At 49.2% G+C, this 14360-nt stretch overlaps 1 protein-coding gene across 2 annotated transcripts; it reads right to left on the bottom strand.

The window, feature by feature from the left end:
- Positions 1-159: 159 nt before the first annotated feature.
- On the bottom strand, positions 160-11719 carry ELOVL3 (ELOVL fatty acid elongase 3). Of its 2 annotated transcripts, none has more exons than XM_048946500.1 (4): positions 11575-11719; positions 2539-2670; positions 1957-2108; positions 160-1346 (listed from the first exon to the last, which is right to left on the bottom strand). In XM_048946500.1, exons 2-4 carry the CDS (start codon positions 2607-2609, stop codon positions 925-927), a joined length of 645 nt encoding a protein of 214 aa, XP_048802457.1. In that variant the 5' UTR covers positions 2610-2670; positions 11575-11719; the 3' UTR covers positions 160-924. The 2 variants fall into 2 exon arrangements, with proteins under 2 accessions (XP_048802457.1, XP_048802456.1); XM_048946499.1 differs by lacking the exon at positions 11575-11719 and adding an exon at positions 5002-5099.
- Between the last annotated feature and the right edge of the window lie 2641 nt (positions 11720-14360).

Here is a 14360-nt window from a genome sequence, read left to right as displayed (position 1 = left end):
GCAGGCAGTGGTAGAAACGCCCCACGGAGAGACAGAGCCTGTGGTGCTGTGCTGTGGCTGAGCAAGCAGGACGCAGGGTGAAATTAGTGCTTCCCACACCACTCAGAACAAAGGCATCAAATAAACAAACCCACACACAACAGCATTTATTTTAGTCATTTTCAGGCATCACCATTGCCATTTCCAATGCACCCAGAGAGGAGTTCTCAGACCCTTCTGCCTCCCACCCATGGGTCTGTCCCTTGGCAGGGCCCGCAGCAACACCTGGTCTTACTCAGAGCCCAGGCAGCAGCTGTCCCAGTCAGCCTGCTCAGCACTCTCATGGTAATAACCACTAACATCCAAGTGATTCATTGTGTGACTCTAGGTGTAGCCTTATGGGAGGTGATGTTTGAACCTGTGTCAGCATGCCAAGCATTTATGGCAGATTGGGTAAGGCTAAATGCCTGGGCTCAGCTCAGAGGTCTGTGTTACTTCTCAGCTGTACATTCTGTGCTCTGCAAACAGTTGTGGAGAGAAGACTTGCAGCCACTCATTGCTTTCCTTGTATTAGCAGAGAGGGGTCTTCATCGCCAGCAGAACCAAGAACAGCAGATGAGCTAGAGCATGGTTCCTTCCCTCTCTACTTTGACAGAGTGAGCCCAAAACTAGGCAGCATCATATGGGCCAGGAGCTGGACCAAAGGAGTCTCCAGTTCTGCCTCCCTCTTCCTTGCATTGCACATGGCAACCTATGCCTCACTTTGGCAAGTCCCCATTGGGAGGGCAACATGCCAAAGGCCAATGCACGAGTTAACCTGAAGGCTTTCATCCACAGGGACCTTCACCACCCCCCATCCCATTGGGTACCTGAGCTCAACCCAGAAATGAATAGTTCCCCTTTCCCTCACCTGCCTCCCAGCCTCCACCTCCTCCCTCCCCAGTTTTATTCTCCCTTCAATTTCTGAGTGCTCATTAGGTAAGACTTGGAGAAGTAGTTACAGAAGAGCACCAAATAACTAAGGTACATTAGCAATGAAAAGGAAATGCTAGGCCAACTGCAAAGGCAGACCTCATCCTCCTTCCAGAAGATGAGCAAGATGGACAATATTACACCTATTGCCATCTGCAGAATCTGTGAAAAGGTGATTGCCATGGCAATCCAGCGGGGTAACCGGAAGCCTGCTGCTCGCACGGTGTAGTAGGAGTACATGACAGTATGGATAGTGAGGTTTAGGGTGATGAACCAGCTGCCACCTGACAACATCTCCTTGTAGCAGTACCAGGAATAGATGAGCGTGAGAATGTGGTGGTACCAGTGGAGGAATATGAGCTTCTGTTTCCGGAGAACAATGAACACGGTGTCACCTTGGTTGGAGGAGAGGTGCATCATCAGTCAGGCAAATCACAGAAGTTATGCAAGCCTCCAGGTGAAACAGAATGAGAGAGCTGTAATGCTAAAGTTATTACCTGGCTTGAGCCCACCAAGACTAGCTTCATGTCAAATTTGCCCATATAGGCACCTGTTGTTTACAGGGGATAAACTTCCTACTGACAGTTTCAACACCTCTTTGTGTTTCTGCAAGCACTTCTGCTCCTAACAGACTTGACACTTGCCAATGGAAGCGTTGCCACAAACACTCCAACAGGCTCCTGCTCTAGGAAAGAAAGCTCTTGCAGGTTTGATGCAAAAAAACCCCATGGGGCTGCACGTGTCCCAGCACTCCCCTATCTGCTGCTGTTTTCCCACTGCAGAACAGCCTATTGGCTTGAGAAGGTGAAACCAGTGTAAGAACATCAGGCTGTACCCCTGCAGAAAGACTACACATCATCTAGATTGAGAAACAGGAAGCAAGAAGAGTGAGTGACGTGCAAGGCAAAACAGTCCTGTTCTCTGACAGAGTCCTGTGAAGAAAAGCCTGCTCATAAAAGCAAAGGAGTTCTGAATATGTTGCAAAAGGAGAGATTTCAGACTCACCCAGTTCCAGGACTTTGCTCAGTATAAATAAATAGACCCATAGCTTGCAGATGGGGTCAACATAAAAGAGTTGATTGCACACTGACTGTTTAAATCCCATAGTAGTCAGCATGAAGACCATGTGCTTCCAGGTGCGATGGGCCCCAATGGCGCTGCAAGAAAACCAAAGGAGATCTGAAAGCTGTGTCCAGTTCACCCTCAGAAGGCTTCTTTGCTATCAGTTTGTACATTTCATGACATCTCCAAACAGACCGTGATCAGTCATTCCAAGCCAATTTGTGCTCGAAGGCAAAGGTGCTCCTCTACAGCCAGGGCCTAGCAAGGCAGGAGGCTTGCTCAGTGCTCCCTCACCAGGCTGAAGACATGCGGAGATGAGGGCAACGTTGGCAATGTGAAGTCTACTTAATCACAGAGCACAGACTGTGGCTTTCTCGTGGTGTCTGTAGGAAACCAGTACCAAAAGACTAGACTGTTTAAAACCAAGTATTCTAGACTGATCATTACATCTTGCATGGCAAAATAAAATAAATAAACAAACCAGAGCTAGAACTTGTCAGGTAGTGCCAGACTGAGAGTTCTTACCTGAATAAGGCCAGCCCCAGGGACCAGAGGGCCAGTGGCATGCGCAGATTGTAGCCTCTCCTGTCCTTCATTAAATATTGGACTCCAAAGATCAGAATCACATAAGCTACAGAAAAAAGGAAGGTGTTATACCTGCAAGAAGAGAAAGAGCAGTTAGGGAAAGAGCCAGGCTGAGTTCCTCTTTGCAGTGGAGTTCTGTGGCCCCAGCAGAGTTCTCAACAAAAAATAAAAGAATAAAACATTGCCCATTCTTGTGTAAGTGTTGGGTTTGGTCACAGGAAGCTTCTCCTGGCAGTGAGTGAGCAGGAATCCTGGGATCACAGGTGAGAGCAGGAGCTGCTCCAGCAAGCAGGCCCCTGTGGGACAAGGACATGACAACCTGCAAGCAGGATCCCGAGCAGACAGGTTGATGTGTTTTGTTGCTTTGTACACCTGTGCATTGTGCAAAGGAACCAGTTGCAGTGCGGAGGCTGAGCAGGGCTGTCCCCCTACGGGCTCCACCGTGCAGTGGGATGAGAAAGCAGTGGGAAGAGAACCAAACAGAGCAGAGGACCTGGAGCTGAAACACGGCCCTAACAGCACAGCTCTCACACGCAGGGTGAGCAGCAGATTCCGATGGCCCAGTACAAAACCAAGCCCTCGACTGCTCTGCAGGAGCAGATTCGGCAGCCCGGTGCTCTGGGATGAGTGTTCCTTCCGCCACTTTGCTGAGCTCGCCACAGCGGAGCAGGCGACCCCAAGCACTGCAGAGAGCTCTGTTCCACCTCCCAGCTGCTTGCCAAGAAAGTGCAGGAGGGCAAAAGAGATTTGCAACTATTCCAGGAGCCATTACATAATCAAGCGTCTTTAAAAGCTAGTCCTTAGCAAAGAGCTGGGGCACATCTGCAGGAGCTAATCCTGCAATCGTTACACTGGGGCAAGGATGAAGAGCAAAGCACCACCTGGTTTGACCTCAGGCGCTACTGGAGCATAAACGGCTGTTTAAGCAAGCTGCGGTGACCTGACTTCAATCCCAGCAGTGTGTCAGCACCGGGGGGCTCCGGTGAAGGGGCCCGGGCTGCCGCCCTGCCCTTCCAGCCCGTGCTCCGGTGGTCTCAGTGCTAACAAACTCCTGCCCGCGGGCTCAGGAGCCCAGCCCCAGCCAGCAGAGCCGCTGGCGAGCCATCCTCCACGCAGCAGCGCCGCAGATGCAGCCGGCGACTTGCTGAGGTGCCCAGCCCTCCTCACTACAGGTCCGGGACTGTCCCCTCCCGGCTTCCCCTGCTCGCTACACGCCAGCCTGTCCCCTCAGACACTCGGTGTGCCGTCCCCCAGGGACAACTGCCGCCGTAACAACATATGGAGGAAAGACTGGCTCCCAGCCCCGCCAGGTCTCCCCTCGAGCCGCAGCTGCACCGGGCTCCTCGTGGCTAGGAGTCACCGCGTGTAAAAGCGAAAAAAGAAGTCAGAAAGGCTTCTTCTGGCTGAGAACAACTCCCTTTTCTCCTGGAGCTCGGGAACCAAACAGGCTGTCCTCTCCGAAATACAAAATTGCACAAGAGCCAAACATTGCTACAAAGAAGGTAGCAATTACTGTTTGTAGTCACAGAGAGTTAAGCTGAGAACACCTCGAGTAAATGCAAAGCCACCTTCTTGCTGCAAATTCGTTTAGGTAAGAGCCATCCCTTTGCTCCAGAAAGTGAAAAGCAGTAGGAAGCCAGAGTGAAATGTGGACAGGTTCTGAGGAAAGTACAGCAAACCAGTTACACATTGGAAGAAAGAAGGCGACTTGTAGGGGTTTCCCCTGCAGTGAACAGGAAACACTGAGGAGGTGCATTTATTAAAGGTATTATGAGGACAAGAAAACTGTGGGCAGCAGTGAGAAAAGCAAGTGAGATCTGCCCCTTGCTCTTCAAAAGGTAGAAAAATTTCAGAACAAGATGTAACTGAGCTCGATGTATTTCTTTATTGTTCAGCTGACTTCTGAGTGAACGCATAAATGGGTAAAGCGAATTCTCCAAACAGGAAGAATTAGTTTAAGCAAGAGCTCCATATAAGAAGAGGAGGCTACTCTTCAACATCTTCTTTGAATCCAGCAGAGCAATTGCCCATCGAATAATGTTTACGACATCAAGCCACTGGGGATATTCTTGAGGAACAAGCTTGGCTATTCAGGCTGAAAGCGCAGGCACCAAATTATTCGACAGCAGCATTTTGCTGCAGGTTAGGGATTCAGCCTCACTGCAAACACAGGAGCTTGCGCTAGCAGATGTTTTTCATTCTCACACCGCAGCTCGGTCAGATAGGGACATCTTCCAACGCAGATCAGGACCCGCAGCCCCTTTTCCCAATAGTTTCGGGCCATAATTTCCACTTTCTCCTTCCAGCCCTCCCCCGCCAGCCCCAGCTGCTCTGCCTCATCCCCGCACGGCCACCGAGACGCGCCCCAGCCCCTGTTCCTACGGCATCGCGCCCAGCGCTCACCAGTTCTCCCCGATCCACCTGATCGCCTCCCGCTCGTTAAAGCTCTGCTCCATGTCCTCCAGCGACGACGGGTTAAAGCCCAGCACCGCGCCGCACGGTCCCGCAGCTGTCCGCACCGAGCCGAACCCAGGCGCCGCCCCGGGACCGCCCCCGCCCGCCCGTCGTCGCCTTGGGCTGCTCGGCGGCGCGGAGCGGGGCACATGCTGCTGGCAGCCCCCGGCCTGCGCTATGCAGGTAAGTTTCGGGGTTAGTAGGCATAATGCGCTGAACGCAGCACGCCTAGCTGTGCCTCCAGACGCCGCTCCTTCAGGCTCCTGTGTTTCACCCGAGACTTCCACCTGGACGCCCGTCACTGGGGTGGCCACCAGGCGCTCAGCTCTGTGCCATGCGCACACCCCGCTGGTGGCACTTGCAGTCGAACACCGTACAGACACGGAGCTCCAGGGCACCTGAGCCCTCTTCTCTCTGCTGGACGCTCAAAGTCTTCACAGTTTCTCAGGGCGTTGCCTGAAAACTGAAACATCATTTAAAAAGCTAGGTTGCCAAGATTCAGCATTTGCTCAGCAGGTGTAAAGGCTGGTTACATCTGTGCAACGGAGGGCTTGCTAAACTTCAATCTGTTGCACCCACAGAACTAACAATCCAGGATTTATCTGTGCAGAAACACAGCCAAAATCAGTCCTTATGATCAGTTCTCTCTTGCTTTCAAGAGCTGCTGTTTTTAAATCTGCAGTTAGCTGCTGTGCTGCAAGGTCAGGGCATTGGACGTAGTGCTCTCTGCCCTGCTGTTGTCATCAGCTTCTGCTCATGACCTCATGTCGTGGGGGAAAGCTAGTAACAGGAAAGAGCAACACTTGGTGAGTGCTTGGATAACCAGCATTCTGGACAACCTTGTGCTCTAACACACAGGCACTCTTCTCCTCTTTGTTGTTATCCCCACCTCTTCCTCTTCTTTCCTGCCCGAGTGACAATTGCTTGCCTTTTGTCTCTTCCCAATTAAGAGATCATCATTACCATGCCTGGAAGTGGACTTCGGGTAACAAAGCATCTGTGAAAACTTGCTCAGTTAAATAGAGGCTCAGGTCTTCTTCTAACTCATGGAGATAGAAGTATAAAACCTGTGCATCAGGGAGGCCAACAAGTGGGTCTGTTGAAGGGTTTGCTTCTCACTGGTCACTGAGTCCCAACCAGGTGCCACCTGCCCACTTATCAAGACTCAGTAGACCAGAGCCAAGCACCACCTTCCTGGTTCAAATGCCTTCTTCCCTGAGCTGGAAACTCCAAGGTAAGATAATAATTTCACCTCCAACCAAGGCTCCATAAATAAAGTAGTAGGAAAGATTCTGCCTTTCTTTAGAAGGCACAAACCACAATGGCTTTTGTTAAGGGGCTTCATGCCTACTTCAACAGGGAGGTGCCTGTAACACTTGCAGAGAACAGCTGGGCAGAAAAGCCAGTCTTTTTACAGAAAGGTTCAAAATAAGGTTTTGGCAGGAAAAAAAAAAAAAAACAAAAAAACTCAGCACAGCTGCTTCTTCTCACAGGAAGGAAACATTTGTCTGGATGAGAGATGTGCTCTCTGTTCTATCGGGCAGAAAGAGTCTGGCACAGGAATGAAAATCCCGTTTCATTTTGCATCATCCTGACTTATTCCCCTCTTTCCAAAGGACTTGTAGGTTATTTCAGGAAAGTCAGCTTACAGGTTTCTGATCAGCAGTGGTTTTGCCATACTGTGAAGGAAAACAACCATTGCAGAGTTTCATCCCCCACACCCCCCGCTCTCTTCCCTTCCTTCTCCTCTTTGTGCCCTTGGCAGAACCAAGCTGCAATTCTCTGCTCAGCTGTTCTGCACTCCAATCTTTAGCAGCTCTAGTCAAATTCTACTAATTTTTATTTATTTGTTGAAGAAAGCAACGTTACAGAAAAGAAACATCTTGCCTGACCTGAAAGGACACAGCAGAGAACACCATGCATCAACACACTGCAATCAGGGCCCGTGCCAGAGACCCCCCAGCCCTTACATTTCCTGCTCCACTTGGGTCACTCCAAGAAGCTGCCTGTGTTGGGTGTTGCCATCCTTTCCCTCTGGCAGCAGTGATCTCAGCCATCTTTAGTGGAGTGTGGGTGATGCAGTGGTTTCTAAAGCAGCCTGCCTTTGAGCTGAAGAGGGAACATTACCAGGTCCAGACCTCTTCTATGTTTCAGTAACCATAAAATCATTAAGGTTGGAGAAGATCATCTAAGTCCATCTAGTGCCCACTAACCACGTCCCTCAGTGCCACATCTCCAAGTTTCTTCAATGCCCCTGGGGATGGTGACTCCACCACTTCCCTGGGCAGCCTGTTCCTGCACATTACTACTCTTTCTGAAGTTTTTTCTTAATATCCAACCAGAACATCCCCTGGCACAACTTGAGGCCATTGCTCCTCATCCTATCACTGTTACCTGGGAGCAGAGACCGACTCCCACCTCACCACAACCTCTTTTCAGGGAGCTATAGAGTATGATAATGTCTCCCCTGAGCCTCCTCTTATGCAGATTGAACAATCGCAGTTCCCTCTGCAATACCCTTCTCTAAACCTGCTCCAGGGCCTCAGTGTCTTTCTTTTTAGTGAGTTCCTGAGGTGTGGCCTCACCAGAGCTGAATACAGGGTATGATCACCTACACTCTTTCTAATACAAGACAGGGTGCCAAGATGGCCACCTAGGCACACTGTTGGCTCATGTTCAGCCAGCTGTCAGTTAGCACTTCCAAGTAGCACTCTTTTCCTCTGAGCAGCTTGACAGCCACTCTGCCCCTCCCCTGTACCATCACATAAGGTTGCTGTGAGCGAAGTGCAGTGCACAGCACTTGGTCTTGCTCATACGTCTGGCCTCAGCCCATTGATCCAGCCTATCCAGATCCCTCCATAGGGCCTTCCTACTCCCAGGCAGAGGGACACAGCCCCCCAACTTGGTGTCATCTGCAAACTTACTGAAGGTACACTCAATCCCCTTGTCCAGATCATCAATAAAAACATTAAACAGCGCTGGTGCCAGTACTGACACCTGGGGACCACCACTTGTGACCGGTTGCCAGCTGGATTTAACTCCATTCAATACCACAATCTGAGTCTGGCTTTCCAGTCAGTTTTTTACCTGACCAAACCATGGGAACACCCACTTCTCCAGGAATACTGTAGGAAACAGAGTCAAAGTCTTTGCTGAAGTCTAGGTAGTCCCACACATATTGTGAGATTACATTCAAGGTGCAAACACTTGAGGTTTTTATAGAACATACCATAAAATAGTACCATAAAATTCAGCTAAGAGCCAGAGATCTCCAAATAACCAACGCTTCTGCTTTCTGCCGAGGATTAAAACCAGCAATAAAATTACTTGCATAAGAGTGGCAGGACTGGATATTAGTACTTACTGCTGGAAATAGTCTCAACCCAACAGATTTAATTGCCTTGTGCCATAGTCCCAGCTCCTAGAAAGCAGCATGTTGGTGCCACAGCTTCCCAGGTTTTCAGTACTACTCCTGCAGCCAGTCTTCCTTGTCTAGGTCCTCCCATCTGCTAGAAAAGCAGCTTGAGCTGCATACTGTGTGCCCTGTTAAGGAGCATGATTCCATTGGGACAAAACTGCTCAGAAAGTCAAGAAACAATGGAGGAGGCTGACACAGTCATGTCTTCCAAACACCCTTCACCAAAGCCAGCAAATAAAAACTTCAGACTCATGTATGGTCCTGATAAAATATTCAGTAGAACAATTCTGTAGGATTTTCAGTAAATACAGATTTATTCCAAGTTCACAGGGAAGAAACATGCGGTGAGGATCATTGTAAGTAACTATATGTTATAGCTTTGCACTTGGTTGTAACTTTGCACTTGGTTGTAACATTAGAAGTAACTATATGTTATAGCTTTGCACTTGGTTGTGAAGAATTCTCAGGTTCTGGACTTAAATTATTATTTCATCTTTATAGATTAAATCCATGTTGAACAAGGTGAACAAAATCCAAGGTGAACAAAAATTATATATATCATACGGATCTCCAAAGATGCCACATTTTGGAGTAAACCAGCATCTAGCTCCCTTGTAAATGTTCCAGGAAGGCAAAGTGAATGCAAAGCACGTCAAATCACAGCATGCTCTGCATGCTGTCACTGACAGAAAACACTGAGAATTGATTCCTGAAACTCCCTCTAATCTAATTTCTTCTCCATCATCAGTTTGGTCCTGCTGTCGTTCCACAGGCCACAGTGACAGAAGATGCTGGAGGAATCACCCTGAGAGCAAGGCTAACATTCACTGATGCCCACATAATCCTACAATGCTGATGTGAAATGAGTCCACCTGCAGCTCCGATCTAGCACGCAGGTATTCCAGCACCAGAGCCCATGAGAGCATTGTCTGCAGCAAGGTCCTCTTTGGCCGTTAGAGGGGAGCAAAAGACCAGAAATGCACAGGGAGGCACGGCAAGCAAGAGCAGGTAGAAGGCTGGTCCTTCCTGAGCTCTTCTGCCCTGGGAGCAGCAGGGACCTCAGGCCCAGGGAGAAAAGAGGGTCCCCGCTCCCCACAAGCAGACCCTCTCTGTCCTGCTTCTCCACTCTCTAGTGGCATTTCCTCACAAGTCACCCAAATGGGCACTTGGGATGCACACTGATGCAGTGGGAGGCTCATACAGCTTCTGCACAGTAACAGAGGAAGTAGTCCTCCCTTGCAGCTCCCTGCACAGTGCTGACCAGCAGACACGATGAGCCGCAGTTCAGCCTAAAGGTCTCCTTCTCATGGCAACATGCCACTGTATCAAGTAGATCTGTATGTGACCCTCACTGCGTTTTAGCATGGCCTTTCTGAAGGATGTGCACAATAACAACAAAGGTTGGAGGTCTGAGAACAGTTTTGCAGAGAACTAGCCAAGTGTTGCCTCCTTGATACAGGTGTTCTCCAAAAAACTGTGGTGGGAAACATGCTAGGCTGGACTTCCTCCTCCTGCCATGCAAGAGTGCTTCCCTGGCAGGACAGAACAATGCAGATCCACAGAATGGGAGGAGAAGGTTCAGCAGAAGGCACCCTTTGGAGCCCTTACAAGTGCTCCAAGTTATTTCTTATTCCCTGACCAAGTTACTCCTACCACTGCAGAGCACTCCAAAATTAATGTCAAGGATAGCTAATCTCCCAAGGGTTAAACACAAAAGTAATGGTGATGTCGCTTAACCTAAAGATGCCATTATCTGCAGTCCCTCTCTGCACAAATGCCATCAGAGCAGCTTCTCTGCTCCGAATTAAAGGTTATGGGTTGCAAATCCCTCATGAAACACTGACTCTGAAAATCATCTCAACGGAGTGCTCCTCCTGGTGGCACGGCAGCGGTTACCATCTATGTTACTTTCTCTTTAAACCTGCTAGTAGTCTGGTGGCACTTGTAAATAGAGTAAAAAAAGTGAAGTGAGTGAGCCAGTGAGATTTTGCCTGGAGTTGCTGTGCTTTTAAACTTAATTCTGGAAACAGTAGCTGAATGCGTATTCAGAATCCACAGAACTTCAGATTCCCAGAAAGTTGGTCAGTTTAATTCATCACTGTCAAGTTTTCACAGCTGGAAATTCAAAGGAGGGAGGACATCAGGCAGGTCTGACTGCCTTAAAAACGGGGCAAGCTTGTGAGCCAAAATTCCTGTTGAAGGACTCTTGATCAAGACTGTTAGCATGCTTTAAGCAACCTGATCAGCTGCACCTTTATTGCAGAACTCTCAGAACAGAGGCTGAGTGGAAGGAATTCAGGAGTGCATCAGTTGTGTTTTCTGAACTGCTCATTAGAAAGACTTGACGTTCAGTTTTTGTTTAAAGCACTGAACGTGTTCTGGATGAAAAGAGTAAAATGAACTACATCACAATGACAGGTTAATTAACCAAACCTCCTTGTCACATGCTGCCTATATTGTTTACAGTGTATGCCTTGCATTCTCAAAGACTAAACACAAAACCTTCTCTTTGGCAGAGCTCAGAGTATTCCTCTGTGTCACTTACACAGCCAGATCTAGCCCACAGCCCTGCCAGCCCCTCTCTACTTCTCCATCTAGGCATTTCCTTGGCTAGAACCCCAGATCTTGCACTGCTCCTGCTTGAACTGAGACTATGCCTCCTAGAGCATGGCACAAAGGTCTCTGAAGCAGAACTCCAGCTGAAGACTTCACCCAACTCATGTTTTCATGAGAGGCACAGTTTAACCTGTAGTGCTTTCAAGAAAAGTTCACCAATCTTTTTTCAATTCTTCATTCACTTTTCAAACAATGGACATTAGATACATACCCATTAAGATTACATATCCACTAAGGCTTTGCTCTTCCCCACTCCTTCAAGCTTCTTGTTCTCTGATTTGATACATACAAAAAAGCCACCTTGTTTTCTTTAAACTACTGTTAATTGATTCCACACACCACCTTGGGCACAGTTACCTCTACACAGCTGAGAAGTGTCACTCCGGTTTTCCAGGACTTCCAGTAACAGAAGCAATCTGTACACTGCAAATCTATTGAGTGTTAGTGATCTTCACATCAGAACATACTTCAGTCTTGTAACAGCCTACCTTACAGAAGGAGACAGGGATTAGACAGCAGCAGCACTATTCCAATTCTGATGCAAAGGCCTTCTATTAAATAATAATTCCAAATTTCTCCTCCAGAGGATCACCACGCAGTTGTAACTACTATTGCTAAGGCTACTTGCAAGAAGCCAAGAAGGGAGCAACCCAGCTGCACCCCACCTGAAATCTCTAAAAGCAGCAGTGGAGTAGTGTGATTGGTAAGCAGATTCAGCTGGATGGTGGGAAGCATGAGAGCAGCCTGATTCTGATGTTTTAGGGACAACAAAGACTCTAATGGCTTTTCTTTATTATTCTGAAACTAAATACTCAGATAGCTAAACAGCTAAATCCACAACCTAAGTAATGGTTGTGCCTATTACTCAGCAGCCGTACAAAGGGGCTTCCCAGGAATTTGCTTCAGCTCAGACAAACCTGGCAGCTGGTTTGAAGAGGCCACTGAGAGGAGAAGGAGGGGGAATGGAAGGAAGGACAAAGTTAGAAAGAACAAGGAGCAAAACCTTTGTAGCTATTAGAGCGCAGTTCCTTCCTCCATTCAGAAGGGAACATGATGTTTCTGTGTAACACCATCGCTTGGCTTCAGGCTTGGAAACCCCCAGTATGCTGTTGCTGCGTGTCTGCTGAGGAGAAACCCCGTGCCTCCATGCCTGTTGCAGGCAGCTTACCTCTGCGTTCCATTCTGTCAGGGCTGGTGTTGGCTCCGTGCCTCCCTCACCACCCTGGCCTGTCCTCTGTGCACAGTGAGGGATGGCGCTGCTGGGGAGCGCAGCACTTCATTTTGGAGCTGATACCATGGGGACATAGCTGAGATGAGCTATACTGCCTTGGCCTAAAGCACCCAGTCCCTATGGCACAGCCAATTAGTCCCACCACTGAAATCCAGCTGGAACCTCCACAGAAACTTCCCTCCTCAAATGAATTACGTTTGGGAACTTAGTGCTGATGTGAGAAACTCTCACGGGCTGCCTACAGGCACCAGGAGTGCTGCTGAAGGTGAGCAAGCCCTGCCGTGCAGCACCCCCTATGGTCTTGATCCTCAGACCGGCACTGCTAGGAGCAGACACCCACAGAGCATGGGCTCAGTGCATCACTCCAGGCTGGGGAACACAGCTCGGTGCTTCTCAGTGTCCCACTCTCCCTGGGCCATTCTCCTCCACACACCCACACCTGCTGCTTGCACAGATGCTCCCTAGGCCTGGCCAGACGGGCACAGAAAGAGCCACAAATTGATTGAAAGGAGGAGAACTCTGCCCTCTGTGCTGTGGGAGTCGGTGATCCTGGAGGAGAACTTATTGTGGTGGATAAGATAGCCGTAAATAACTGTAATGAGGAAGAAAAGGGAAGCATTGCCATATCCTCAAGAGGATCAACAAAGGGCATAGGGACAACCAGGGGGGGGCCTACAGGCAGATCCTGCCCTTGGTGAGCAAGTGGCTGTGGCTGGGCTGGACCAGGCTCATGCACCAGCCAAAGGGAAGGTTTGCTGGCACACAGGTACAAGGAAACTCCCTCATCTCTTGCTCATTGCTCACTGCCATTTAATGATGGGATGAGTCAAAATCTTGGAGCCTTCAAGGAGCCATCCTGGACGCTTTCCTCCCACAGTCGCTGTGATTTCACACTTGCCTGCAGAGGGAGACGGTTCCTCCTTATTAGCCAAATTTTGTTGACACAATTTGGTGCCATCACCTTCCCAGACTGGAAAAACCAGCCGAGGAGCTGATGTGGTAGCTGTGGGCTGAGGATAGGCTCTCCTGTTGGGATGCTGACATGGAAGGCACACCAGGACCCTCCTGCATACAAAGCACCAGGACTGATCAGCACTACCTTATGAGCTGCTTGCAAATCCTGCTGTGCTCCTTCACACCTGCCTATCCCCAGCCCAGTCTGACCCTGGAAAACACATTCATTTGCAGTTCCAAGGTGCCTGCAAGTGAGGCCTGGTGGACTCACAGGGCCACCTATCCCAGTGCAGAGCAGGATCCCCATATGGCTGGATGAACTCAAAAAGCTTCAAAAGTGTTTTCCCTGTGCCTCCCTGCGCACAGAGCCCTGGCAGGAGTTTGCGGGCAAAGGTGAGACTGCCAGCACTCCAGCTGGGCTCCCTGTGAACCAGCAGCGGTGGGTGAAGGCAGAAAAGGACTCGGCTTTGGGAAAGTATTGAGTCATGTCCTACTTCTCCTCAAGGGGGAAAAAACAGGGGAGGATTTGTTGCCTGTTTGGTGTTCTTGTGTATGGCAGAGTAGGGCACACAGCAGCCAAGAAGCACCATATCCAGAGAGGAGGAACCAGGGCTGTCTGATGGGCAGAGCTCACCCCATTCATTCCCCAGCACAGGTTTTGGCCCTGCCTGTATGTGTGACAGGCTGCTCATTATTGGTAATTGAACTTAATAACCAGCTGAAAGCAGTGTTGTACTTTCCCTCTGTATTCAACACTGAAAGATTAATGTGGAGAAATCCAAACAGAGAAAGCTGTGCCTTTAGCAGGAACACAGAATAGTTAAGGAACTTAGGAATAAAGCTGGAAAGCTAGAGAGTCCTCATCTTTGATAGATAAATCCAAATACCTGCAGAGAACCACCCCATTACTCATAGAACAACTCCTGGCCATTTCCAAATTCATACACTGCTCTCCTTGGGGACGACTCTCTGGGGTAAGTTCTGTATGGCCACTGCCTGCTCATGAGGTCCTTGTGCAGGGGTTTGTGCTTTACTTCATTAAAAGTAGCTTTCTCACTGAATTGTTGAAATGTCTTTTCATATGCATAT

The sequence above is a fragment of the Lagopus muta genome, chromosome 5 (assembly GCF_023343835.1).
Source record: "Lagopus muta isolate bLagMut1 chromosome 5, bLagMut1 primary, whole genome shotgun sequence".
NCBI classification, from domain to species: Eukaryota; Metazoa; Chordata; class Aves; order Galliformes; family Phasianidae; genus Lagopus; species Lagopus muta.
This window is presented reverse-complemented; position numbering and strand designations above follow the sequence as displayed.

Bases quoted from the DNA above. Each gene is read 5' to 3' on its own strand.
- ELOVL3 (XM_048946499.1), bottom strand. From the start codon at position 5,054: ATGGAGCAGAGCTTTAACGAGCGGGAGGCGATCAGGTGGATCGGGGAG. The intron at 2,671-5,001 runs GTGAGCGCTGGG...CTCTTCTTGCAG, and splicing joins AGGTGGATCGGGGAGAACTG to GTATAACACCTTCCTTTTTT. The intron at 1,347-1,956 runs GTGAGTCTGAAA...CCTCCAACCAAG, and splicing joins GAGCAAAGTCCTGGAACTGG to GTGACACCGTGTTCATTGTT.